The 26,690-nt window shown below is 48.0% G+C and overlaps 1 protein-coding gene across 1 annotated transcript; it reads left to right on the top strand.

The window, feature by feature from the left end:
* The first annotated feature begins 28 nt into the window (after positions 1–28).
* LRRC8A (leucine rich repeat containing 8 VRAC subunit A) lies at positions 29–26,690 on the top strand. The gene is made up of 4 exons (XM_066580552.1): positions 29–140; positions 2,201–2,307; positions 14,018–16,175; positions 20,047–26,690. The coding sequence occupies exons 3-4, from the start codon at positions 14,025–14,027 to the stop codon at positions 20,320–20,322; spliced, it is 2,427 nt and encodes an 808-aa protein (XP_066436649.1). The 5' UTR covers positions 29–140; positions 2,201–2,307; positions 14,018–14,024; the 3' UTR covers positions 20,323–26,690.

Raw genomic sequence — 26,690 nt, 5'->3', positions numbered from 1 at the left:
AGACCCAACCCTCGGGATACCGGCGATCCCCCACCCACCCCGGGATGCACCGTCACTTCCGGAGGCGGGGGCATGGAGCACTGCGGTGGCGAGGGACAAAGCGGGGAGTAGAAGAGGGACCGGACACCCCCGGGGATCAGGTAGGATTATACGAACCGGCTGAAGTTATACAGACGATGCGGAGCGTACCATCTGGAAATGGGGGAGGCGTATGTGTAAGAGGGGAGGACATGGGGAACTGTATGGCTGTATATAGGTGACTGTAGTTAGTCCTGCTCAGTGTATCTGTATATATTCTATCTCCATATGATGGGGCACATCTCCATGTCATTATGCCAGCTGCAGGACATAAGTGCCTTAGGAAAAATGGTTTTAATTCAAGGCGCCATATGTAGGAGGCGTGCTGTCATAAAGCAGATTTTTATTCCTCGCCGCATCCTATTATGTGTTGCCGGACTTTAATTCAAGGGGTGAAGTCTGCTGCGGATCCATGTCAATATTAGCGCAGATCAGCATCAAAATGCGCTACGTGTAAACATTCTAAAAGTGGTTGACCCAGAATCAACACCAGTTTCTGATCGTGGAGGGGTCCCTGGTACCCCCACCGATGATAGATGGGGGTCCCATGTTCCCCATTTGAATGGCAGTCGAGCATGTGGGAGCGAATGATGTGCCAAAAGTCATGGGATAGGGACTAATATTGTGTAGGACCCCCTCTAACCCGGAGGGGCGCAGCAGCTTCAGATGGCATTGATTCCACAAGTGGATGGAAGATGTCTGGAGGAATGTTGAACCGTACGGTTAGCCACCCCACAGCTCCGGGGTATTTGTAGGTGCGGGACCTTGGGGGTGAACGGACCTCTTCATCGCATCCCATAAATGCTCAGTTGGGTGAACCTGCCGGCCGCGCCATTCATAGGAACTTTCTAGAATGCCCCTCAACCAATTCTGGACAACTTTGGCCGGATGGCATGGAGCTTCATCCTGCTGGAATATGCCGTCATTACTGGAGTCCATAAAGGGCTACAAATGAAACCCAGCGGGCATCGGTCAATGACGTGTTTGGGCAGACCAGTGGGCACAACCCATGCCATGAGAACACCCCATACCAGTATGGCACCACCAGCCTGCTCAGTGCTGTGTTACTAGTCCTCCAGGGTCCAGTTAGTAGTAAGACCTCACAACCCAGGTGAGGCGCTGTGTCTGTTGTTGGGGGGTCTTCTGCTCCCCTATCCCATGGAAGGTAAAGAACGCTGCAGTGACCTGCGGGATATCCATGTGGGGTCTCCTGCATTCAATATGGATGTGATTTCTGCCAGAGTAGCTTATCATCCGCACGGACAGTTCTGAGCTGTGTCCGGCCGCTGTCCTCTGTGGGTGGTAATGCCTTTTATGATGATTCCCGATACATATGTGACGCTGTGGGTCAAAGGATGGAAAAGCGTCTGTCCTGGTAGAGAGAAACAAAGATGGCCGCACCAGCTTCTCGGACCACCTGATGCAGATAGTGCACTAGTAAGCATCATTAGTCTAAGACGCTATACCTGCTTTGATTGACCAGTCAGAGCAGCATGTAGTGTCTTATAGCCCTTTTTACATGGGACGACCTGTGGGGCGCAGATGCGTCGCTGATGAATGTAGGGTGAGCAGGCCGGGAGCTGGATTCCACTGGATGCTGGAATGAGAACAGTTTACCTGCCCATGTAAAAGGGCCTTTAGACTAGTGCGTCAGGTGGTCAGTGGTTCGGCCATCTTGGTTTCTCCAGGCCTGGACGGTCACTTTAAATACCCACATGTTCCAACTCTGATTCATGTCGCCCTGCCATAAGCACGCTGGCCTATGTTCAGACTCAGGAGGTAACACCTTCCAACTTATACAGGTGCGGACGTTCCCAAGCATCACCTGAGATAGCACCACTTCATCATCAGCTTACATACCTCTATCCCATGACTTTTGGCACATCAGTGTAGTGGTGCACTTGGCCACCTTTATCAGCCCCATAGATGTCGAATTTCAGGGGTGGAAGACATGCTCCATTCAAACAAAGGGCACGGGACCACCCTTTTCTGTGATTGATAGGTTTCCCAGTGTCGGACCCCCTGCGATCATCTCTAGTGAATGCCAGTACCCTTTTGTTTTTGGGGACATCAGTGGGAGGGTCCAAGGCAACCCTTTTAATGTGTGGTTCTCTTCTTCCAGCTGCTCCCATGGAGTTGGGGACCTGCCATTGTTGTCACATCACAAATACATTGTACCTATTGTCACGCACTCCGTCAGAGCACAGATAGCATCACCAATACCCCAAGGTAAGTGTCCGCAACCGGTGGGCCTCATCATGCACAGCGACCAATCAGAATCCAGCTCTTATGTTCTTACCGCACGTTCTAGATTGAGAGAAGCGTCCTGGCTGGTTGCTGCTCCCAGTGTTTGCTGCACTGGGTATCCGCTGTCTGTATAGATCTGTGTATATCTCTAGCTGACTCAGCTGCTGCGCCGCGCCTTCTATACCATTTCGTACCAGTGCTGAGTTCCTTTTGTACAGCTGCCAGATCTCCTTACACACGCCTTAAATGTCTGCCAACGCTCGGCACGACGGTGTCCAAATATTGCAGTAGAACGCATTAATTATTTCACGTAATGTCCTCGTATGTTTATTAGCTTTAATGCATTGATAGGTAAGTACTAAATGCCAAGAAGAGGCGGGAGTGCGCAGCGAAAAGGGAGGTGGGTGTCCGAGGGGGATGAGGTCTAGAAGAACAGTTCCATGTACGGTGTTCATATACAACGTCTAGACTAAGGGCTCGTGAATGAACCCATTGAAATCAATCGGTTCTATTCACTTCGTATTATGCGCGCAAAGTTTGCGGACGTAATACGCAGCACAGATCCGCCCGCGAACCCGGCCTAAAGTCTTTTTACATGGGCCGGTTATCGAAATTGATTTATGCGGCCGACTGACTATAATTAGGATCTGCGTAGGCCCGCTGTACATCACCTTGTACAGCTGATCGGCAAGCTGAGCGTCAATAATTGTTGATTGTTGACCCTTTTACTCCAATAATTGTTGATTGTTGACCCTTTTACTCGGCCCAGTTGTTGCGTGAACAAGTTTGTTGTGGCAGACAATGTGTCACCAGAAGTCACCTGACCACTGTAGCATCAGCACTCTCAACTCCTGGCATCAGGGCGCCTTGGATGTGAGTGCTGATGCCAGTAGAATGGGCAGAGATGCTGCTACGGTCAGGTGACTTCTGGAGACCTCTTCCATAACGAACACCATTACTACAGTGGGGCAGGAGTGCTGGATAGAGGGGGGCCAAAGAGAGGTAAGTACTGCTCTTTCTGTTTTAGCACAGTGGGTCCTACAGGGAGAATGCTGCCCGTTAATTGGGCAAACCCTTTGTGTCGTTCTTTCCTTGAAGTCAATGGAAGCCGTCCGATCCGCGGCCTTTCCACAATTGCATTTCGGAAAGTTTGTGGATTCCGCTTTGTCGCTAGGCGATGACGCGGGAAAAGCAGGAATTAAAATAAAAATCTGTACTGCGCATGTCCAACAGCTGGCCGTGCGGACCATCTGCCGTACAGATAAAAGCTAAAGTAAGCAGTTGTGTGCGAATGCGGCTGCTGCCAGGGCCAGATTCTGCATGTGAAATCCGGCTCTGCCGTGCGCAGGAGCCCTGCGGGATACCGCAACGCTGGTGGACAGGCAGCCTTAGACTGCCAGTGCATCGTGCGGATTAGGTTGTCTGAAGATCACATTGGCCACCCTGGATAATTGAACACTGGACCTGGAACCAGCGGATCAGAACTAAGTAATATAGCATCAGAAGTAATATATCCTGCTCCGGTTCCGGAACCAAGTTATGTCCCAAAAGTGGCGGGTTCCTTTTACCCTTTCCAATCCACTGTCTGACGTCTAAAGACATTCTGATTGAAGGCTGTACAGCTTCAATGTCAGAAGACTTCCGGCAGGGTATTCTTACTGCAGATTGCTGGCAGCTCTGTTGACAGGGGCCTCTCCAGCATGTCCCAAACCGCAGTACTGGCTATAGCCAGCAGATGGTGCCATTGTATAATGGCAGAAAGAGAAAAGCCCCCTAGGAAACCCTGAATACAAAATAGGATTGAAAGGGTTAAGGCCCTTTTTCATGGCCCAATTATCAGACACAAGTTTCTCCTAACATTCGTTCATCTGACAATCGGGCCGTGTAAAAGGGCCAACAATTGGCTGATGAAGGGGAAAAATATTTTTCATCCAGCGAACAAAAAAGTTTGCGGACCAGTTGTAGATGTCCCCATGTGAGCTGCTCTGTAGGGGCGAACAATAGTTTGTTTCCATTGCACCGATTCTCTGCCTATGTAAAAAAAAAGTGAACGAACGCCAATCCACATGCTTGCTGATCAGCGTTCGTTTACTTTGGGCTGAGAATCGGCTGCGTTGTGGTGTTTGTGCGGTTCTTGTGGCTTTGCAGTAATTGGGTGTACCGTAATATAGCTTGTGGGATACACCTTCTATTTGTCTGGGGTAGATATCTTCACCTCCGATCTTCTGTTTGTTCTGCTCACCCCCTTGAGGAATGTCCGACCTGCCTGCGCACTGTTGGCTCAGCTGCTTTATGCAAAACTCGAGAAGGACAAGTACTGGCAGCTCGGTGGGAGGGAGACTAATGCAAAATGTAGCTATTCTGTGTCGCCGACTTAATAGATGGGACGAAGTTTAACTAATTTGTGGAAAGTTTGTAAGAGGTAAGCAAAATAATAAGGCTCGGTTTACCCGTGCAGGTCCTCGCCAATCGTTCTGATCATGGAGTTCTGAGATGTGGTCAGTGAAACTAGCTATGCCGCAATGAGAGCCCAAAAGAAATTAACATATCAGGCCCTTGAGTCACGCACCTTATTAGACTTCGAGGGATGTAACTAACAGGATATCTACTTAGATACAAGACATACGACTAATCAAAGAATGCCTCCTTGTCCCAAGGACAAAAGCCAAATGCACACGGCCGTATTTGCACTGCGGGATCTGGAGCTCCGGATCCTACAGCAAATACAGCCCCTTAGGACATGCATTAAAAAAATGCATTTCCATGCCCATGAGTGGAAATCAACTGCGATATTCCGCTCGCAGGGTGGAAATTGTGGCATGTCCTATTTCACTGCGAGGCTCGCAACGCCGCGTCATCTATGATGCGCCGGCCCTGCACTGCGCATGTGCGGCTGTGTGCCAGCCGGCACATCCACAGTGCAAAGTGAAGACGCCTGACAGGTAAGCCGTGGGTCACTGCAGGGGTGAATCTGACCCAGCCGTCTGCGTTCAGCCAAAATGTCAACCCCTGGTTCACTGTTGTTTGTTTGTACTGTTTTCAGCATGCTCTACTTTGAGCCAGATTCCGTGCGGACAACTGCCATTGAAGTAAACTGAAGCTATCCGACCCACGGCCCTTCCGCAATCGCTATTGCGGAAAGGCCGCGGGATCCACGTCATCGCCTAGCAACGGTGTGGCATTATTTGTACTTTGCATGTGCGCCGGCTGGCACATCTGCAGCACAGATAACAAGAATCTGGACAGGTATGCAGGGGTCACCGGCCAGGCACGGGGTCGAATTCTGCTGCGGGATCATGCATGCGGAATCTGACCCGGCTGTGTGCATTTAGCCTCATGCCGATGGATTTTAACAGTATCATTTATTGTGTCAAGCAACGCAGAGGAGATGTGCTGCTGACAATTATTTTTACGCCTGCATGAAAGATGCAGCAAAAATTTGAGTTCGTCATTCGATCAGTGGTCGGCTTTACACTGGGAAGTGATCGGGTAGCATCCATCACTTGCATCCATTAACCCTTTCCAATCCGATTTGTATCCTGGTTTTCCTAGGGGGCTTACTCTTTCTGCTGTTATACAACGGCGCTATCTGCTGGCTAAAGCCAGTACTGCATGAGGTGACACGTTGGATAGGCTCTGACAGCAGAGAGGCTGGCAATATACAGTAAGAGAACCCCGACGGATGTCTTCCAACATCGGAGCTGTACAGCCTTAAATCATAATGTCTTATGTCTTCAGACGTCAGACCGTGGATTGGAAAGGGTTAAATGTATGGGTCAGGAGAACTGCAGTGATGATGGAACTGGCCCTATGTGGCCTGTTGGGTCACTGGATTTTCCCCAGGCGCCCCTCTCCCGCTTCCCCAGTGCAGCAATAAAGGAGAAGGTAGGGGTCGATCTCTGACGTAACGCCCCCTTCAGACTCTCTATGATATATTTTACAAAGTTGGCCTGAATGTCTGATATCGGCTGCTTATAGCCGGGGCGGTGAAACTCCACTATCGCCCTTACAGGCTTTCATTTTGTATCCTCCATTGCTTAGAAGAAGTAAAGCACTAATGCAAAGTCAATTTTGTCCGTGGCGACCAATCACATTGCGGGTTTAAGATGAAATTTAGGCTGTATTCGCACAGGAGAGTGTAATGTAGGTCCATGAAAATCCGAACTGCGTCAGTTTAGATTTTTCGGCGATTTTCCTGTGGCGCACTTTGACGTTAAAATGCATCGCATTACTGTCCGTGTTCCTCGGGTATGTGCAAAAATTGCATGAGCTTCTAATAGTTAAGGCTCATTCGCAGAAGCGTATTTGCGTTGTTTATGCGCACAATTTTTTCACATGTAATACATAGAATAACCATTGATTTCAGTGGGTGCGCTCCCATGAGCGCATTTAATTTTTTTTCTTTTTTCAAGCAATGTGTGATTGTGTGGAAAAAAAATGCATGGCTTGTCCAATCGTGGTGCATGGTTAACCCTTTCCAATCCAATTTGTATCCTGGTTTTCCTGGGGGGTTTACTCTTTTTCTGCCATTATACAACAGCGCTATCTGCTGGCTAAAGCCAGTACTGCATGAGGTGACACGTTGGATAGGCTCCGACAGCAGAGAGGCTGGCAATATACAGTAAGAGAACCCTGACAGACGTCTTCCAACATCGGAGCTGTACAGCCTTAAATCATAATGTCTTTAGATGTCAGACAGTGGATTGGAAAAGGTTGAAGGCCACAAGAGCCCAGTGAAACCAATGGATGTTCGTAAATACGCAGGTCCCCTCGTATTCGCTGCGTATATATGCAGAAAATCAATGTGACTTTGTGCGTATTTTTTTGTGCACACAAATGCACAGTGCGTTTGCGCCCACAAAAACACGCCAGAGCGGCCGAAAAACATAAGCGGAAGCAATTCTCAAACATGCGAATAGGTGGCGTATTTTTGCAGTCGAAATTAGTTTACGGCTGTGTGAATGATCCCTAAAAATGGATTCAAAAACCACATCACACTCCATACAAATCGCTTGGCAAGCTTCCACAGGACATAACGGGAGATTCTTAATAATCAGCAAAAAATTAGGGCATGCTGCGATTTAACACAAGAACTCCTCGCATTCGCGAGGACATCGTACTTTGGCGAGCGCAATATCAGGCTGAGTTTCAAGGCCCAATAGCTCACTCATCCGTGTGAAGTTAGCCTTAAGTGAATAGTTTGTACAGGCGTGAAAAAAAAAAGTTTGGTGGGGGTGGTCGGACCTTGTTTGCAGAGGGGGAACCGAAACGTGTGTCGACTTGCACGCCGTCATCACAAAGGTACTTTTATTTTCCTAAGGCCTCCCTCACACGGGGCGTTTTGTACAGCGTTTAGCGCTCCCATTCATTTTAATGGGGCTGCTCACACAGGGCTGAAAATGCAGCGCCTTCCAACGCTGCGCTTTGACAGCGATGCATGTTCTATTTCTGGGCGTTTTCAGCCCTGCGTCGCCCATTGAAATGAATGGGCAGCGGTTTTAGCACTGCTGAAAACGCGGCAACACTTGGTGCCGCGTTTTTGGCAGCGTTAACCGCTCGCCGATTTTCGGGGTGAGGCTGTGCAATGTAAGCCCTACCCCGAAAATCAGTCCCAGCTAGGTAGAGAAAAATACTCACCTATCCGCTGCAGTCCAGGTCGCGGCAGCTGATTCGGGCTTCCCCTGCACTCAAGTCTACTGCCGTAGGCCAGGTTTGAGAACCCCGCCTCCAGCAATGGAGTGCTGTGATTGGTTGTCGGCGCTGGCTCGATGCCCAATCACAGCCCTTCATTAACTGTCTCAGCCGATCAGCGCCTGCAGGAGTATGGCACAGCCGGTGTCTGTGGCAACCAGTCAGGTTTCTGTTTCACTTTTCCTCAAGGCCTCTGAAAAATGAGAGCGGGAATGATTGGTCGCTATGGGTAACGACAAATCTCTCTACATCAGGGCTGTCCATCCCGCGGGCCGTATCTGTCAGAAACGGGCCTGTGGCTGCGAACGGCATGTGAGCCTGTAACGGTTTCTGTATCTAGGTTTACATATGGAAGCAGAAACTGACTCCGTTGTGGAGTCTTTATGGCCTGACGGTGGGGCGGGGACGATTGGGGTTTGGAGGACGGTGGGGGGGGGACGATTGGGGTTTGGAGGACGGTGGGGGGGGGGGGCGATTGGGGTTTGGAGGACAGTTGGGGTTTGGAGGACGGTGGGGGGGACGATTGGGGTTTGGAGGACGGTGGGGGACGGTAGGGGGGCGTTCGGAGGACAAGCATATCCACTTTCGTTAGTGTTTGTGTATTTAATGTGCGGCCCAAGATGATGACGACGCCAACAACAACTCCTTTTCTTCCAATGTGGCCCGCAGACGCCAAAAGGTTGAACATTCCTGCTCTGCGTAGATTCTAAGGTCCTTTTACCCCTAGCGGTTTATCATTCGCACGAGTCTTCGACCGCTTTCACACGGCTGAGAAAATTGTGTGAGACTTTGGCGTAATCTCGCACGAATATGAACCCTATTCTTTTGAATGAGCAATGCAGGAAAAATATTGCGTTATGTCCTATATTTGGGCGTTCCCTCAGAACACCTCGACCATTGCTTTCAATGAGGCTGGCAAAAACGCGACACGGCGTGCGAGGTGCTCGGGATGCAATGCGAGATTTCCTGTTGAAAACCGTCGTAATCGCTTGCTGATCCTCTTCCCTGAGGACCCAAATGCCCCGATGGGGAAATCGCACGTTCCCGAGCGCGAGTTTCACGGCCCGATATCGCATTTGCGAAATTACCCTTGAGGGAGACGGATGATGGAAATGTATACCCCCTCCCCACCCACCCACACACACACATCCCTCCCTTTCAAAGACGCCATTATTGTTCCATGCAGACACCACAGACTGTTTGGTTTCCATGGTGACCACCACTAATGGCTCCCATTACAGTTCCCACGTAGTTGACGCTCCGCTCTCACAGACCTTTGAGCAACAAATCCTCCCACTTGTATAGGGGCCATATAATTATATCCGATACGTATAGTTATTCTCTCATCACTTCACGGCTCTGGGAAGGCCGGGTGTGGCTGTCTTCCCAGCTTTAGTGGATCTGGACGCCATTAAAGGGGTAGAAAGCTTCAGGGGGGTGTTAGATAATTGAGCTCCACACCTCTCTGCCATGTTTGGCCACGCTGTGATGGCCGTGCCGCTCGGGTTGGTGTGCAGCCGGCGTACGCACGGCTGCTGGGAATCATTTACGAGAGGATTCTTGGCTGCTCGCCAAGCCCTGAAGACGTCTGTTGTGTCTTATTGTGCGCGGACTTTGATGTCGCCTCGTATTGTGTGTGTTGTGACTGGTTCGCGCAGGTTGAGGAAGCGGAGTTGTCCAGATCCCTTCAGCACCCGCGCCGTCACCGGCTCGTCATTATTGTTTGACTTTCCCGTCACGGTGCGAGCCAGCGGAGACTCCGAGCCTAGGACGAATCCCAGAATTACAGATCGGCATCTACAGGTCTCTTTATATGGGGCAGGTGCACTAATAACCCTGAGCTGGTGGGTGGAAGGCGGCATTCGCAATGCGTTTTCTCTGAGCACATGATGTGTACGTTTTTATGTTAACATATACATAGTTATATAGCGTATATGTCAAACACAAGTCCCACCACCTCGTTTCATGCGGCGGGGCGGCAGCGGTGCACAGTATGTCGTGACTGCTGATCTCAGACAGAGCCCCTTTAACCCATTAGTGACCACCCTATTTTACACCAAAATTGCAAAAGAGGATCCGCAGCAGACTAGAGATGTCATAAACTTTTTTTTATTTTAAATCCATAAAATAGGATACGCGCAACTGCATGTATCCTATTTTATGGATTGAAAATAAAAAGAAGTTTGACATCTCTAGTCTGCTGCGGATCCTCTTTTGCAATTTTGATGACCGTGTTTGGAAGGCTTGTCCTCCTGTCCAGATAGGATTGTGCAGGCGGTTCCTCCTCCTCCATGGGTATTTAACGAAGTGCTGCAGGGTATCGTGTTTTTGGATTTCACCCTATTTTACACCGTAATGTACTGGCACTTTTTTTTAGTTTTGTTTTTATATTACATTCCAAGAGCCATAACTTTTTTTTATTTTTGTTGATCTAGCCATATTAGGCCTTGCAAGACGACTTGCTTGTTCTAAGGCTGCATTCACACAGGGCGGATTTGCCGCGGAATTCCGCCGCGGCAGATCCGCCTGCGGCCGCTAATCTTAGGATTAGCCAGCCATGTGGGCGAGATTTCTCAGAAATCTCGTCCACACGGGACGGCCAATCCGCTGCGGTAAGTCTGGCTGAAGCCGCGGCTGCGGGCTTCAGAAGATGCAGCATGTCAATTTTTTTTTTTTTTATTTCCGCCGCGCTCTCCTCTATGGGAGCGCCGGCCGCAGCGGAAGAGCGAGCAGCCGGGCCGCTTCAAAGCCGCGGCGGGTTTTTCCGCGGTGGTTCTCCCGGCGGAAATCTCGCGGTTTTGTCTGCGGCCAAACTGCCGGATTTCCAATGTGAATCTGACTAGTGGGAACCCAGCCTAATGGTACTACTTTGGGGAACATATAATGAATGAATTGCTACTTTTTATTTTTTATTTTTTTTTCAAGGTGATGGCAGGAAAAAGCAAATTCCACCACTTTTATTTCATTTTTTTTTTTTTTTCTTTTTAAGTTTTCTTTGTAGGCTGGGTTCACACAGGGCGGATTTGCTGCGGTTTTGCCGTGAATTGCCGTTGCATTTCCGCACTGCGGCAAAACCGCTGCGTTTGCAGTGCAATGCAGCACAAATGAGTTTTGCAAAAAAGCTGTTCTCACAGTGCGGATTTTTTCCGCACAGCCGCAGCGCGGAAATGTAACTGCGTCACGGTTTTTAAAGATGCAGCATGTGCATTCTTCTGTCTTTTCCGCAGCGCTTTTTCATCCATAGACCTCTATGGACTCAGCAAAATCCGCTGCAAAAAGTAAAAAACGCTGCGGAAAAAAACCCTTGCGGATTTTTCCGCAGGAAAATCCGTAAGCCAAAATTAACCTTTGAAGCGGTTTTGCCACAGAAGCATTTCTTCTGCGGAAAAACCGCAGCAAATCCGCCCTGTGTGAACCCAGCCTAAGAGTTTCACTGCACAGTATAAATGGACCGTTACTTCTATTCTGCGGGTCAATATGATTACGGCAATGCCAAAATGTTATTGTTTTGTCTTTATTGTAGAAAAATCTTAGAAAAAAATTTGCATTTGCATCGCCGTATTCCAAGATCCAGTACGTTTTTAATCTTCTGTCAGTGCAGCTGTGTGAGGTATTGATTTTTGCGGGGTGAGTTGTAGTTTCTATTGGTGCCATTTTGATCTAGTTTTATAGATAATATGCTATCTTTATTCTTTGGGTCAGTACGATTATGGCAATATCAAATTGACATGCTTTTATTTTATTTTTTTATTACTGGCACAATGAAAGCCCTTTTGCGTTGCAACCTTCCGCAACACACAGTATTTATTTATATTTTTTTACCAAATGAGCCGTGGGAAGCTTTGTTTTTTGTGAGACAAGCTGCAGTTTCCTTTCGTAACCATTTTGGGATACTTGCGGCTTTTTAATCACTTTTATCATGCGTTTGTTTACTTTGAACAACCTGCTGGAAGTGGAGTCTGATAGGCGGGCATGGCTTGGGAATCCATCGGCACCCCGTGATCAGATTGCAAGGTGCCCATGAATGACAGGAGTTGCTACCTACCCCTGTCACCCCTTGCATGCCATGATCGCTATTGATTGCAGCATGTAAGAGGTTAAACAGGCAGAAACTGAGCTTTCTCTGCGCCCCGCCGTTAGAATAGGATCCCGGCTGTCACCTAACATCTGAACCCGGCTCTTCCGTATCGACCGTATCGTGAAAACACAGCGGTCTAGCCCTATGCCCCTTAGTGGCCACTGTAAAAACGCGTATGGCTGGTTACTAAGGGGTTAATAAAAAGTGATTTCTGTGCATCTCGCAATGTACAGAAACCGGGCGGCGAAATCGCCCGTGTAAATGCACCCTTATACAACATTTGAGTCCTACAGTACAGTATAAGGCCACAGCGTGCTATAGGCGGTGTATTACATACCCGTACCCCACAGGTTCGTCATCCAGTCGTCTCAACCAAATTAACTGAATAATAGTTTAAGGGGGAAGTTCATCCTTTTGTGTCCCAAACTGGAAATGTTTTGCATATTGCTTTTAGCAGTATATGAGCATGCGTCTTTTCATGGAAGCGGCCCTCACAGTCTTGAGAAGGGCGTCCGTGCTATGAATTGGGTCGAGATTTGGAATAAACTGTCCCAATGACATTTGGGGCTGACTTTGCAGGTTTGGTTTTGTCCTGCAGTGATAAGTTATAATTTTGTAGACGTTGCCGTTGGTGACGGTTGTAAACGTAGTTATGCTATTTTTGTTGCTGGCTTCTGTAAGGTGACCTTCTGTATGTCTGTTAATGGACTGATTCAGCATGCGTAGCGCTGCTGTGTGGGAAGGGTATTAGCCCAACTTTACTGGGCCTAAGTTACTGTACCTGCAGCCCAATTAGGTTGCACAGGTAGTCCTGCTCCCCTAAGATGGTTCATCCATACGTACGATCACAAGATGGTTTGCTATGTCTCCCTCACTGTGTTGAGAGCATGGAGCACATGCCAGGACACGGGCCATTACACGAGCAGAGCCGTAGAAGGGCATCAACCAGCATCGGGACCAGAGGAACACTGTCAGGACCCTACAAAAGGACGTCCGGTGGGCTACTGGTCTGCTTGTTTCTGATGTGATGGCCAAATATCCCGTAGTCGGACTTCTGTGCTCTTAGCCCAGCCCTGTGTAACTCAATTGGGATTCGCCAAAAAACACCAGAATTAGAAGGTTCGCCGTTCTTGGGCCCGTTTTCTTCCCAGATGAGTCCATGCACCGTCTCTGATATTGCGCTCAGCCCCTTCACTTGAATGCAGCGGCAGTACAAGGCTCGGCTTTGGGATGTGGGATCAGATTCCGCATGCGGGAGCCCACAGCGGAACCCGACCCTGCCCGCAGTTGTGGACCCTGCGTCCTGTCCAGGTCTACTCTTTTCTGGTCTGCGGATGCGTGCAGACACGCCGGCCAGTGCACATACACAGTCCTTTTTTTTTTTTTTTTTTTTTTTTTTTTAACCCATCCCTTGTGTTTGTCTCTTGCCGAGCGGGGGGCCTATTGAATAAAAAAAAAAAAAACGTTTCGGCGCGGGACAACCCCTTTAAGTAGTCTGCCTTGTCTACCATGATGGATTTTAGCCATTTTCAGGGAGGGGGAAGGAGACTGATGAGTTTAAAAGAAAAAAAGTTACATTTTTCTATTTTTTAACTTTGCCTGTAGTGTTTTTGATTTATGCAAAGTTTGTTGAAAGCTCATTTGTCTCATTCTGTTGCTAAAGCAGCTGTGCAAAATCAGATTAGTCCTAGACGCTTTGTGTGCAGATTAATTAACTAAAGTCCAGGTCTACAGGGTCACTAAAATTCCCAAAAGGTTGAAAGCAGGTTCTACTATCTTCCTCCTCCTACTCCATTGTGTAGTTTCTAATCCCTTCCCTATGTCTAATCTCCGTGTGACTGTCCTGTTGGTATAAATAGAAACCAGGTTGGTGCTCTGGGACTTCGCTTTGTACTAAAACCCATTCTGTTTGCTTGTTTCTAGGTGAGCCATGATTCCCGTTACAGAGCTCCGGTATTTTGCGGACACACAACCAGCTTACCGCATCTTGAAACCATGGTGGGATGTCTTTACGGACTACATCTCAATCGTCATGCTCATGATAGCAGTGTTCGGTGGCACCCTGCAGGTCACCCAGGACAAGATGATCTGCCTACCTTGTAAGTGGGTTACCCACGACAGCTGCAATGATTCATACCGTGCCTGGACACCTATAGAAACCGAATACACCAACAGTAGCTTGGGGCCTCCCCCTGGACTGGGTCCCACAGGCATAAAATATGACTTGGATAGGCATCAGTATAACTATGTTGATGCCGTGTGCTATGAGAACCGGCTGCACTGGTTCGCCAAGTACTTTCCTTACCTCGTATTACTGCACACGTTGATATTCTTGGCCTGTAGTAACTTCTGGTTCAAGTTTCCCCGCACCAGCTCCAAATTGGAGCATTTTGTATCCATCCTGCTCAAGTGCTTCGATTCACCATGGACTACTCGAGCCTTGTCTGAAACCGTGGTGGAGGAAAGTGATACCAAGCCCGCCGGAGGAAAGATGAACGGCTCGGTGGACAAGAAGTCTTCTACTGCCAGTGAGGATGTGGAAGCAACAGTGCCCATGCTCCAGCGGAGTAAGTCAAGGGTGGAGCAAGGGATTGTTGATCGGTCCGAGACCGGAGTCCTGGATAAAAAGGAGGGCGAGCAAGCCAAAGCCTTGTTCGAGAAGGTGAAAAAGTTCAGGACTCACGTGGAGGAAGGGGATATAGTATACAGGCTTTATATGCGGCAGACAATCATCAAAGTCATTAAGTTTATCCTCATACTCTGCTACACGGTGTATTACGTCAGTAGCATTACTTTTGACGTGGACTGTAAGGTGGACATTGAAAGCCTCACTGGTTATCGAATGTATCGATGCGCTCATCCACTGGCCACACTCTTCAAAATCTTAGCCTCTTTCTACATTAGCCTTGTGGGCTTTTATGGCCTCGTCTGCGTATACACGCTCTGGTGGATGCTGAGGAGATCCTTGAAGAAATATTCCTTCGAGTCCATCAGGGAGGAGAGCAGCTACAGTGACATCCCAGACGTGAAGAACGACTTTGCGTTCATGCTGCATCTCATAGACCAGTACGACCCGCTCTACTCGAAGCGCTTTGCCGTGTTTTTGTCAGAAGTTAGCGAGAACAAACTGAGACAACTTAACCTCAATCACGAGTGGACGTTGGACAAGCTACGCCAGAGGATCACCAAGAACTCTCAGGACAAGTTGGAGCTGCACCTTTTCATGTTGAGCGGTATTCCCGACACAGTATTCGACCTTGTAGAACTGGAGGTCCTGAAACTGGAACTAATACCAGATGTCACCATCCCCCCTAGTATTGCCCAACTAACGGGCTTAAAGGAACTCTGGTTGTACCACACGGCAGCTAAAATCGAGGCACCAGCTTTAGCCTTTCTCCGAGACAATCTGAAGTCCTTACATATCAAATTTACTGATATCAAGGAGATTCCTCTTTGGATCTATAGCTTGAAAAACTTGGAGGAGCTCCACCTGACTGGTAACCTAAGCGCCGAGAACAACCGATACATAGTTATCGACGGCCTGCGAGAGTTGAAGAGGTTGAAAGTGTTGAGACTGAAGAGTAACCTGACTAAGTTGCCACAGGTTGTGACCGACGTGGGCGTACATCTGCAGAAGCTCTCCGTCAACAATGAGGGCACCAAGCTGATGGTCCTCAACAGTCTTAAAAAGATGGTGAACCTCACAGATCTGGAGTTGGTGCGCTGTGATCTGGAGAGGATCCCTCACTCCATTTTCAGTCTTCACAACCTTCAGGAGATAGATCTGAAGGACAATAACTTGAAGACCATTGAAGAGATTATCAGCTTCCAACACCTCCACAGACTGACCTGCCTGAAGCTCTGGTACAACCATATTGCCTACATACCAATTCAGATTGGCAATCTGGCAAGCCTTGAGCGCCTATATCTTAACCGCAACAAGATAGACAAAATACCAATTCAGCTTTGCTTATGCCGAAAGCTCCGACATCTTGACCTGAGTCACAATACGCTTACTAGCATCCCTTCGGAGATTGGCCAACTACAGAATTTGCAGTATTTTGCGGTAACTGCCAACCACGTGAGTATATTACTTATGCTATTCATGGCTGTTGTTAATATTTGCACCCCTTTGTCTTAAAGGGAACCAGTCAGCTCCTGCGAGCCTCATGAACTAAACTTATGGGCTCATAGGAGAATGGGCGCTGAGTTTAGAGTGTGATGTTATACTCGCCTGCTGTTGATGCACCAAGCAGTACCTTTGCGGGTGGATAGCGGGGAAATGGGAAGGCATGTGAGTATAAAATTCTCACCCCGGACTTGGCGTCCTCTCTGCTATGAGCCCAGAACTTTAATTCATGAGGGTCATAGGAGCTGACAGGTAGCCTTTAAAGGGTCTGTCCAAAGAAGACAACCACTGTTGATTTGCCTCTATTAGGATATGTGGATATCATCAAGCAGGGGGTATTTGTGTGCCCCCTCACCCCACTCAGTGCATTCTGGCAAATTTTGAGTCATCCTTGTCTAGGGTCATTTTATTTACATGGCCAAGAGTGAATTGCACTCGAGATTCTCAGGTGCAACTCGCATTCAACAGCACAACACATGGGCACCCCATCCGTGTGCTGTGTGATGTGCAGGAGAACATCCTTCAGCCAGAGAGAGAGAGAACACAGACCGCACACTGTGTTCTGCACAGGAGCGCTGATTACATTGTATTCAGCTGATAGCCCATGCGAGAACAAAGGAGCTGATTGCAGAGCTCAGTCCACCTGCTGTGTTCTGCTGGAGGCTCATTTACATGCAAATGAAGCTAATAAAGTGCTAATGGACATTAGTGTCCATTAGCACTTTATGCAAAATGATCACTAGAACTTTCAATCGTTTAAAAGATTGTCTTTGCGTGTAAATGAGCCTTAATATGTACGGGGACAGCTCTGCATTCCCCGATAGATGATGTCAGGGGACAGAAGGCTCAGAGACATTGTATTTCAGCATCTGATCCTTTTATTGCCTGAGAGATAAGCCGTCGTTAGTATTGTCTAGCTGCAACTAAAGGCCCATTTACACATAACGATATCGCTCAAAATTCGTTCAAAGGAACGAATTTGAGTGATAATCATTCAGTGTGAATGTGAAAAAAGTTGCTCACTTGTTCGCAGTTGTCAAAGCAGAAAGCTTGAAAAACCTCACTGGCTTGTCGTCCCGTGTAAATGCTCCCCGGACAGCGCTTCCCATAGGAGGTTAAGTGCTGAGCGAGAAGCGGATGAGAAGCCCGCCAGCCGGCGACAAGTCTTTTCTTTTAAACGCTCTGTGCGAGCGCTGACGACCATCATCAATACTCATGCATTTGTTTAAAAGAGTGTCAGCCCGTCTAAAAGGGGCTTAACCCCCTAAATACCATGGACATTTGGCCGATCTGAGCACTTTTGTGTATGGGGGAACATGCGTTCCCTCATTTGGCGGTTGTTGCAGGTGTATGGGACATTAATACTACCTTTCCCCCGCAGCGGCCACTGTATGGCGAATGTCTGGCTAGGTGCGGCTTTTCCCCGGCAAAATCAGCTGTTTGCTGAGAGCCGGACCTTGGAGTGATCAGCTGATTGCCTTGGTCTCTGATGAAAAACCCCCTTTAAAGGCAAATTGCCACGATGATAATCGGTGGGTGTGATTAGCTGTGTGCGGTCGGTCTTATCAGCTTTTCTGCTGAACGACGGATTTCAGGCAGAAGTGAATTCCATCCGTCGGCAGAAAACTGAAAGACGGGCACATTTATACAACGATTATCACTCAAAACTTGCAGATTGATGGGTTTGTTTTCATGTTGACTGATTGTCCCCTTGAAAAAACGTATTACATGCCCTATTCATGTCTGTATTACCGATAAGAAATAGAACATGCTAATGCATATCTGTGTGGATCAGACGGCACACATGTCCCATGCCAGTTGCGCCCGGCCCAACTCGCAGCACCAAAATGACCACGTTTCGCAGTCTCGCAGAACCCGTGGCCAGTAATGAACTGAAAGGTTTGGATGTTAATACAGCTGCTGCCGAGTAACCTTGCATTATTTTTCTATTTTTATCAGCCTTTTACAGCATTTTAATTATTGAAGACGTTCAATATTTTCTTACTTCTAACAAAACCGCAGTCAATAAGCCGCCCTGCGCTCCCGGAGATGGCTGGGGATGGGAGTCTTAACTGGTTGTCATGTAATGAGGCATCAGCGGCAGAATCTACATGTCAATCCCCTGCAGCGCTCCAGCTGTAAAACTACATCACCCAGCATTCCGTGTCAGGGCATGCTGGGAGTTGTAGTTCTGCAGCAGGGCTGAGGCTTGCTGACGACTACTTCCACCTGTATGTTTGTGGGAAGCATGGCTCATTCACCGGCAGGGAGTCACGGGGGCCATCCCTTACTACAACCATCTTGACTACAGCATTGTGACTGTAGCCCTCCGGTCACACAACAGTGTGTCAATGTGTAACGGAAGCACAAAGCCGCCTTCATACATGCGGGACGAGATGCAGAATTATATAGCGTTTACCATACAAGTTTTTAAAAATACGTAACCTCTGTTCTCAAGATCAGTGTGGTCTCGGTGATGGGGTTCCCATAATCGGACGCTGTGGATAGGTGGTAAGTGTTGATTCTGGAGCGGCGCCCTGCAGAGCCAAAATTGAAATTTGCTCAGCGCTGTCTAAAAACATAGAAAAGTTACATTTTGTTTTTTTTAAAAACTTCTTCTTTTTATTCAGAATATTACAATATCAGTACAAGGAACACAGTTATGTTTGCCTTACCTGATCCCCCTGCAGCTGGCATTCTGATGCCCTCGTCTTCTCGCTTCGGCGATGACGTCCTGTCACAGGGACATGTGACTGCCGCAGCCAATTACTGGCTGACCTGGAGTTACGTACATCTGGTAACTGGCTGCCGCTGTCACATGTCCCTTTAACGGGAAGTCATGGCTGAAGCGGGAAGAAGAGTGCAGCCGGGAAACCGGTGAGGGGGAATAGGGCTGCTTTGTTTTATACAGCACTGAGCAGACTTCAGTTCAGTTTAGTTCCCCCCACCAGACTTCCCCCTTTAATAGGCTACATTAGCTGATCTATCATATGGAATTGTTTGACTAATGAGAAAAAAGCCTAACTAAGCAACAGCTATTTCATCATTCCAGGTCAAAGGGTTTGTGCAAGATAAACGGTTTTTCCAAAGGTGTCCCCCAGAAATATAATGAAGAGCTGATGCTCTCCTCCTTCTGCTCGTGCGCCTCCGGGTCTCTCTGCTCCTCTTTGGAGGCTGCAGTCAGCCTAAAGGCCCTTTACACGGGACGATTATCGTTGGTGGTAGTTCAAAACTCTGCGCTCCTGTGTAAATGCATGCAGAGGCTGTACGACTAAGTGAAAGTTATTTAGTTTTCAGCATGCTCCCCGGCTGCCCCGCCTCCCTGCTGGCCGCGCTGTAGGCAATCAAGTGACACTCGCTCCTATGTAACGGTACAGGAGGGAGTATACACAGGGATATGCTGTTTGGCATAGTTTGCTCCACACTCGTCCTGTGTAAATGGGCCTTAAGCCGTCTCCAAACAGGCTGCTGCAGCCAATGACAGCAATCATTGCTGAGCTCTGTTACTGGCTGCAGCAGCAGGTTTATGGGGCGTCGCAGGCTGACTGCAGCCTCTAAACACAGCGGAGACCGGAGACGCCGGCGGGAAGAGGCGAGTATCGGCTCTTTATTATGTGTACACATTGGGGGACCCCGTTAGAAAAAACTTTCTATCTCGGACAACCCCTTTAAAAAACTGCAGCTACTTTACTTGTCTTCCCTGTCATCTTGCCCAAATGGCACTTGACTGCGTCTCACTTTCTTAGACCACTTTGCATTTGCAATTTCATATTTTATGTCCCTTTTTAATTTAATCCACTTTTCTTCTTCTACTTCTCCGCAGATCGAGAACTTACCCCCGGAGCTATTCCAGTGCAAGAAGCTTCGCACACTGAATCTAGGGTCCAATTCCCTGCAGTCTCTGCCGTCCAGAGTGGGCGAACTCACCAACCTGACCCAAATGGAGCTGCGAGGCAACAGACTGGAGTGTCTTCCTGTGGAGCTCGGGGACTGCCACCTCCTGAAGCGCAGCGGACTAGTGGTGGAGGAGGACTTGTTCATCACTTTGCCTCTGGAAGTTAAGGAGAAGTTAACAAGAGCAGACAAGGAACCCGTGTGAGGAGGAGGACGACGACGATCTAACCGAGCAAGTCAAGGGAATCCCTGTCCCGTTGAGCACTACTATGAGGACTAGAATTCGACGCCGGGGGGGTAACAGCATCTATGAACTCCGAAAATGGACCATGAGTTCTCCCCGTGAGCAGCGAACAACGTAAACCGGACATTCTTCCGGCCTGTCCTGTTAGGGCCTACGAACTGGATGACCCTGGATGGGAGGGAAGGAAGGTCGCCACCCGTTCCTGTTGTGCACAGACTGCCTATCTGCAGGCGGACAGCTTTAACTTACAAGTCATTAACACCATCCATCCCACGCTGCTTCTTCTACACTATTTTTTAGGAAGGACTATTGGTGCTTTTATTTGACGTCCTGTTATCTTCTCCATTAACATCAATACATTTTTAGTTTTCTTTAGGTTTAATGATCTTGTTCTTGCATGAGATGGGAACGACCCGCTACAGCCTTAATTTAAATGTTCCCATCACTCCTGCTAGGCTGTTTGTTAACTTACAAAGTGGACCAAAGTTTGGGAGTAACATATTAACCAAGTGACCTCTGCTCTGATGGGCAACGGAGAGGAAAGGCGGAAACCCATACATTGCCTTTCAGATTAGAAATCCATTAACACGGTTCGCGCGAAAAATCTTGAAGTCATTGAAATGAATGGGTTCTTGTCTAACGCAAGTCCCGTCCATATCGCAGTTGGCTGGAACTCACCCCGAAATATTACCCATGTAAATACACCCTTGAAGGAACTCTCTGGCTAATATGATACTAGTCTACTTAGGACAAGGGCTGAGCATGGCACAGGGATACTCTCCTGAGTTTTGCCAAGAGTGTTCCTTAAAGGGAACCTGTCACCAGGTTCATGCTGACCAGACTACGGGCAGCATGAACACAGGATAGGTATGTACACTGCACCCATGTATGTCTTCTGAAATACTGCGGCCACTTTGAAGATGCTGTCCAGGCAGATCTGGTTCACAGGGTCAGCAATGCTTTGGCCTCTCCCCAGCCGGATGCTTTGGAGTGACAGCGCTTTCCCGGTTTGTGTATAGGAAAGAGCTGTCAGGCTTGACGCATCGGGTGGGGAAAGACTGGCACAGTGCCGCCCCGAGACTCGAACTCCGTTTTGACATCATCCTCTAAAGGTTTATACTGAAATGACCCGGCATCTTAGAATAAGGCTGCTCTCACACAGACATTAGTAAAAACACAGCGTTTTTAAACACACAGTTTTCGAACAACGTTTTTAACATATCCTATCATTGCAGTGGGTGATCTGGTGCGTAAAAAATTGCTAAGTAACCTTGTAGATCATAGAATGGTAGAGTTGAAAGGGACCTCCCAGGGTCATCGGGAACAACCCCCTGCTCAGTGCAGGATTCACTAAATCATCCCAGACAGATAGGATACCTTTTAATGGCTAACAAAAATACATGATATTCCAAGCTTTTGAACCTCTCAGGGTCCTTCCTCAGGCAAAATTAAATAAATCTAAAGACTCATTTAATATATACACATGATCACATGGGAGGGTCCAGACATGGTGAACTGAATTTGTACCAGATAAATACCAGAGACAGGATAGGAGGGTACAGACATTGTGATTAATAGCACTTAGATAAATATCAGGGAGGGATGAGCATAACAGTAAATCTAGTGACAAGGAATGTGAAAGTTTAAAGTCTCTAAATTGCTGTTAGGGGGTCAAGAGCATCGCTCCCTGATATTAATCACAATGTCTGTGCCCTTTTCTATTGTATTTATCTAGTTCAAATTAAGTTCACCATGTCTGTACCCTCCCATGTGATCGTGTGTATATATTGGGTATGTCTTTAGATTTGTTCCATTATGTCTGAGAAGCCCCAGTGAAATCAATGGAGGCATTTTACACCGTTTTTAGCGGGTGTTTCAAACTCTGCGCTAAACTGTAGAACTGCCTGTGTGAGAGTGGCCTAAGACTGACATTGGCGCAATGTGCGTGCATGTATGTCCTGTGTTCATGCTGCCTGTGGTTCGGGCAGCATGAACCCGGTCTCAGGTTCCTTTTTAATAGTATATCCACATGAGACATATTTTCCACAGTGCAAAATCGGCATGTTACATGGGCACTTGCCATGGATTTTACTGTGGATTCACCACCGATTGGAACGGGTAAAAAGCCACGCCATAAAGCAAAGACGACACCAGCTTTGGCCACTACATATTTTGACCGTCCAAAGATTGCAGTGTTGCCGTGTGACATTGTTTCGTAATGTAAAGTCTATATGTCATAGATGCATGTGAGAATATAACATGTTGAAGTCTATGACGTCCAACACCACCGATATCCACGATGACGGGGCTCTCTGTAACTCTCTCACGACTTTGACACCACTTAGAAATTTCTAATGCAGGAAATCTGACCTACTGTTCTATGCAAACTGCTATTGAATTATTGACCTTTGCTTAGAATGGGTCAGATTTCCAGTAACAGAAACATGAGCCGTCTCTGATCTCGGGCATCACTGAATTCTATAGAGTCCGGTCATTCTGGAATTCACTGGTTCCCAAAATCAGAGACTTTATCGTCCTGTTCTCACGAACTTCCCCTTTAAAGGGGTTTTTCCCAGACAAAAGCTATTGATGATCTATCCTCAGGATCCCCAGCGATCACCTGAAATGCAGTCAGTAGATCAGTGTCAGAACCTCCCATTGAAATCCATTCGGTTCTGAAGCGGCTATTACACTTTCGGCACTTCTGATTCCGACATCAGTTTTGGAGGCGGAGTTGTGATAGGAAGCTTTAGCTCCCATTGATTTCAGTGGGAGTGAAGCTGTCTATGGCACTTCCCTTGTTGTGCCTGATGATGATGTCTGGCCCTGCTGCTTGTCAGCAGGCTGGGCGATCAGCTGATCCAACGGCGATCCCGAGCTGCAGGTTCATGGCGATTAACTATTGATCTATCCTGAGGATGCTTCATTGATAATTTCTTGTGTTACTCAATAACTCCTCAGGCCAGGCTCACACGAACAGGTCGGATTCCGCATGTGGATATCTGCAATCCATCGTGGAAAGTAATTGCGAATGATCGTGGATTCGTACAGCTTTCCACGTATGCACATCGTGTCGTCCACACAGAAAAAGATCTCCCTTCCCCCTCCAGCCGACTTTCCTATCTATTCTCCTATTAAGTTGCGAGCGGTTCCGCCGCTCATGCACAATCTTAATTGCGTATGGGCTGCAGGTCACTCGCATCTATTGAGGCGGAATCCGCGCTAAAATAGAGCATGCTGCGATTTTTCTTCCGCTCGTGGAATGCGCAGTTCGTACCAGCTAGCGTGAAGGAAAATTCGAAAATGCATGCTTTTCAATACCCCGTGTTTTACTGTAGATCTTCCATGCGGACGGCGAGCGTGGAATCCGCAATTCAAATCTGTTCGTGTGAGACTGGCCTTAAAGGGGGTTTTGGGGTACAAACTGTAGCCCAGTAACTTCTGAGCTGCCTTCTACAGCACGGATGAGCCCTGCGGATCTCTACAGGGACCCTCTGCTGGGATATAGACAGCGTCAACCCCGGCCACCCAGCCTTACACTTACATGAACAGACAGGGCAGCTAACGCAGGCCAAATGCCCCGGCCGTGTTCTTCTATGGCCATTCAGGGTCTACTTTGCCAAACCTATTCCTTTGCACACCATGCAGGTATCTGCTACATTACACATTGTCACATCCGTATCAAGACCGTTCAACTGTGTATCCTGCAGGCAGTCTTATTTTATTTTTGTTGGAAAGTAACGACCGATTAGAACAATGGCGCTCCTCGCCGCGGACATTTCTGTGTTTTAAGTGCTTTTATTAAGGATCGATTCGATTTAAAATGTGCCTTCGTTTACCCCATCGAAATGTCTCGAATAGGGCTGCTTGCAATTTTGGCCTTGTTCTTGGGTTCTACTTTTTTTGTAGGGGGTCTCCTTAATTCGCATGCAACCCCTTGCTTGGTGGTCAGTATAGGAGGCCCATGTTACACTGCATTTCAACAGTCTCATTAAGGGTGTTTTTACACTGGGCGACTGTCGTTGCTTCAGCGCCTGACAGCCCTCCCAACGACTATCAATACTTTGCTTTCACACATGAGAAATAGTCGCTCAGTGAAGGAAGGCGGATCGGCCGGAGATCCCTTCCGGTGCCTGCCTCCATTCACGGTGAACAGGCAGTCATTCATAGACTAAGAACTGCCTGTTTACACGGAGTGCGAACTTGCTCGTTGGCCGCTTCATTTCGGTGAGTTGAAACTAGGTGAGCAGCAAGTAAGGAGGGATTTATTGCTTAGTACCCCGTTCAGTCCCCGTTTTGAACTAGGTAATTATCACTGGAAATCGATTTTTCGGCCAATAGTTGGCGCTTTCAAAAGTACCCTAAGGCTGCATCTCTGCCCGGGATGTCACCTGATCCAATCGGAAATGGGATCCACTCCATTATTGATCAGAAATATAGAGCAGGGCAAAAGTATAGCCCGGCTCCAAAGCTAAGAAATGGCCGGAGAACCTAGAGCTGATCTGCTCCATCATTTCCATGAGTCATTGGGTCTGTTACAGCCACTTTTATGGGTCAGGCCTTGGTGGCATACCTATCTGCTGCCCCGTCATCTGGACTAACACTTGCATCCTGATATCGTTTTGTAGATCCCCAGCTACCAATGCTGTATAATTACACACCCTTTGGCCGGATTTGTAGGCCAAAAGCTCTTGCTGTCTAATATTCACTCTACGGCCGCACACACATGCTGCGTATTACATGCGGATTTTCCGTAGTGTAATACAGGGCCAGCAAAGTAGAAGACCTTTTAGCAGATCTCATCTACACAATGGATGTTTTTCCGTATTTTTAGGACTCCTGCACATGACTGGGTCGGATCCAGCATGCGCTATCCAACCTTGTTCCCGGCGGATGACCTCGCTTACCTGTCCGTTTTTCTTTTTTTATCTGTACTTTGAAAGCGCCTGCCAGGGCGCATGTGCAGTACAGATCATTCCACGACGTCACTAGGCGATGATGTGGATCCTGCGGCCCTTCTGCAATGATGATTGCGGAAGGGCCGTGGGGTGGACCGCTTTCCATTGACTTCGATGGAAGTCGTCCAAGCAGAAAACCGCACAGAAATGGAGCATGCTGCATTTTTTTCTGCCACGAATGGAAATCGCAGTGGATTTCTGCTTGTGTGCAGGGAGAAATGGTTCTCCATAGGAGTCTATGGGCGGTATTTGCTGCGGAATCCGGGGGCAGCCGCCGGCCCTGGATTCCACAAATCTGCCCGTGTGCAGGAGCCCTAAAATGACTTGTGCAGATTTTGATATCCGTAGCGTGTCGGGTCGTTTTCAGCGTTGATTTCCCCCTTTGTGATACAAGGGGTAACCCCCCCCCCCCCAAAAAAAAGCGTATTTAACACTTGCAGATTCATTGCAGATTTTGCTGTTGGAAATCCACAGCAGATCCGCCTCTGGTGCGTGTACCCTTAGGGTATCTCCACATGGGATGGAATTTTCAATGGCGTCCATAGTGGTCATTCCACAATGTAAAACTTCCATTGAAAACTGCATCATTTGTTGGCAAATCGACCCCATGTGAACATACCCAAAGCGGGCAAAAACTGAACCCCTATGTTTTGAGGACCGTAGAATCTTCTGGTGACCGAAGCTATAGGTAGTCCCAGAATTGACTAATCACCCATCCTAAGCACAGGACTCCCATGTCCCCCTCGCATATAAGCCTTTTACTCCCTACCTCGGCCATAACAACCAATCAGGTTGAATCAGACATGGAATTAACCCCTTTACTCTCCGGTAGTATCATGAGGGGTGGTGGGCTGTAGTTTGGGTCAGTTGTCTTAAAGGTATAGTCCAAGCCACCTAATTGTCTGTCCTCTCCAGACTCGTTAAGCAGTGTTCTTAGCGTTACATTAGATGGGGTAAATGCGCACATTTTACCGGTATTTATGGGTATTTTGTTAGGGCTTTTCTTCATGTAACTTGTATTTCTTAGTTTTCTGCTTTCTCGGCGTTGTGCCTGTTGCATGAGATCCTGCAGTCCAAAAACTTGACCTTTCAGCTGCATCGCTCTGCTAATGTCTTCCATGTCTGCAGATGATCTAGAGAATCGCTTGATTAATTTGCTGGTCATTCAGCGTTTTGCATCGCGTTGTTCGTCACCCGAAGGGTTTTCTACCTGACTTGTCACGCTGAGCCGCCTGTATCAGGGGGCTGTTGTTTTTGTTCTTCGTCTTAACAGAACTTTGTTTCATTCTGACTTCAAGGGAAACCGTACGTGTAAGTCACTTGTTCTCCATAGATCTTAAGTAAAATTATACTTTAATCTCAATGACACAA

The sequence above is a fragment of the Eleutherodactylus coqui genome, chromosome 10, assembly GCF_035609145.1.
Source record: "Eleutherodactylus coqui strain aEleCoq1 chromosome 10, aEleCoq1.hap1, whole genome shotgun sequence".
NCBI classification, from domain to species: domain Eukaryota; kingdom Metazoa; phylum Chordata; class Amphibia; order Anura; family Eleutherodactylidae; genus Eleutherodactylus; species Eleutherodactylus coqui.
The sequence above is the reverse complement of the archived record's forward strand: the minus strand, read 5'-3'. Positions and strand labels throughout refer to the sequence as shown.

Bases quoted from the DNA above. Each gene is read 5' to 3' on its own strand.
- LRRC8A (XM_066580552.1), top strand. From the start codon at position 14,025: ATGATTCCCGTTACAGAGCTCCGGTATTTTGCGGACACACAACCAGCT. The intron at 16,176-20,046 runs GTGAGTATATTA...ACTTCTCCGCAG, and splicing joins TTGCGGTAACTGCCAACCAC to ATCGAGAACTTACCCCCGGA.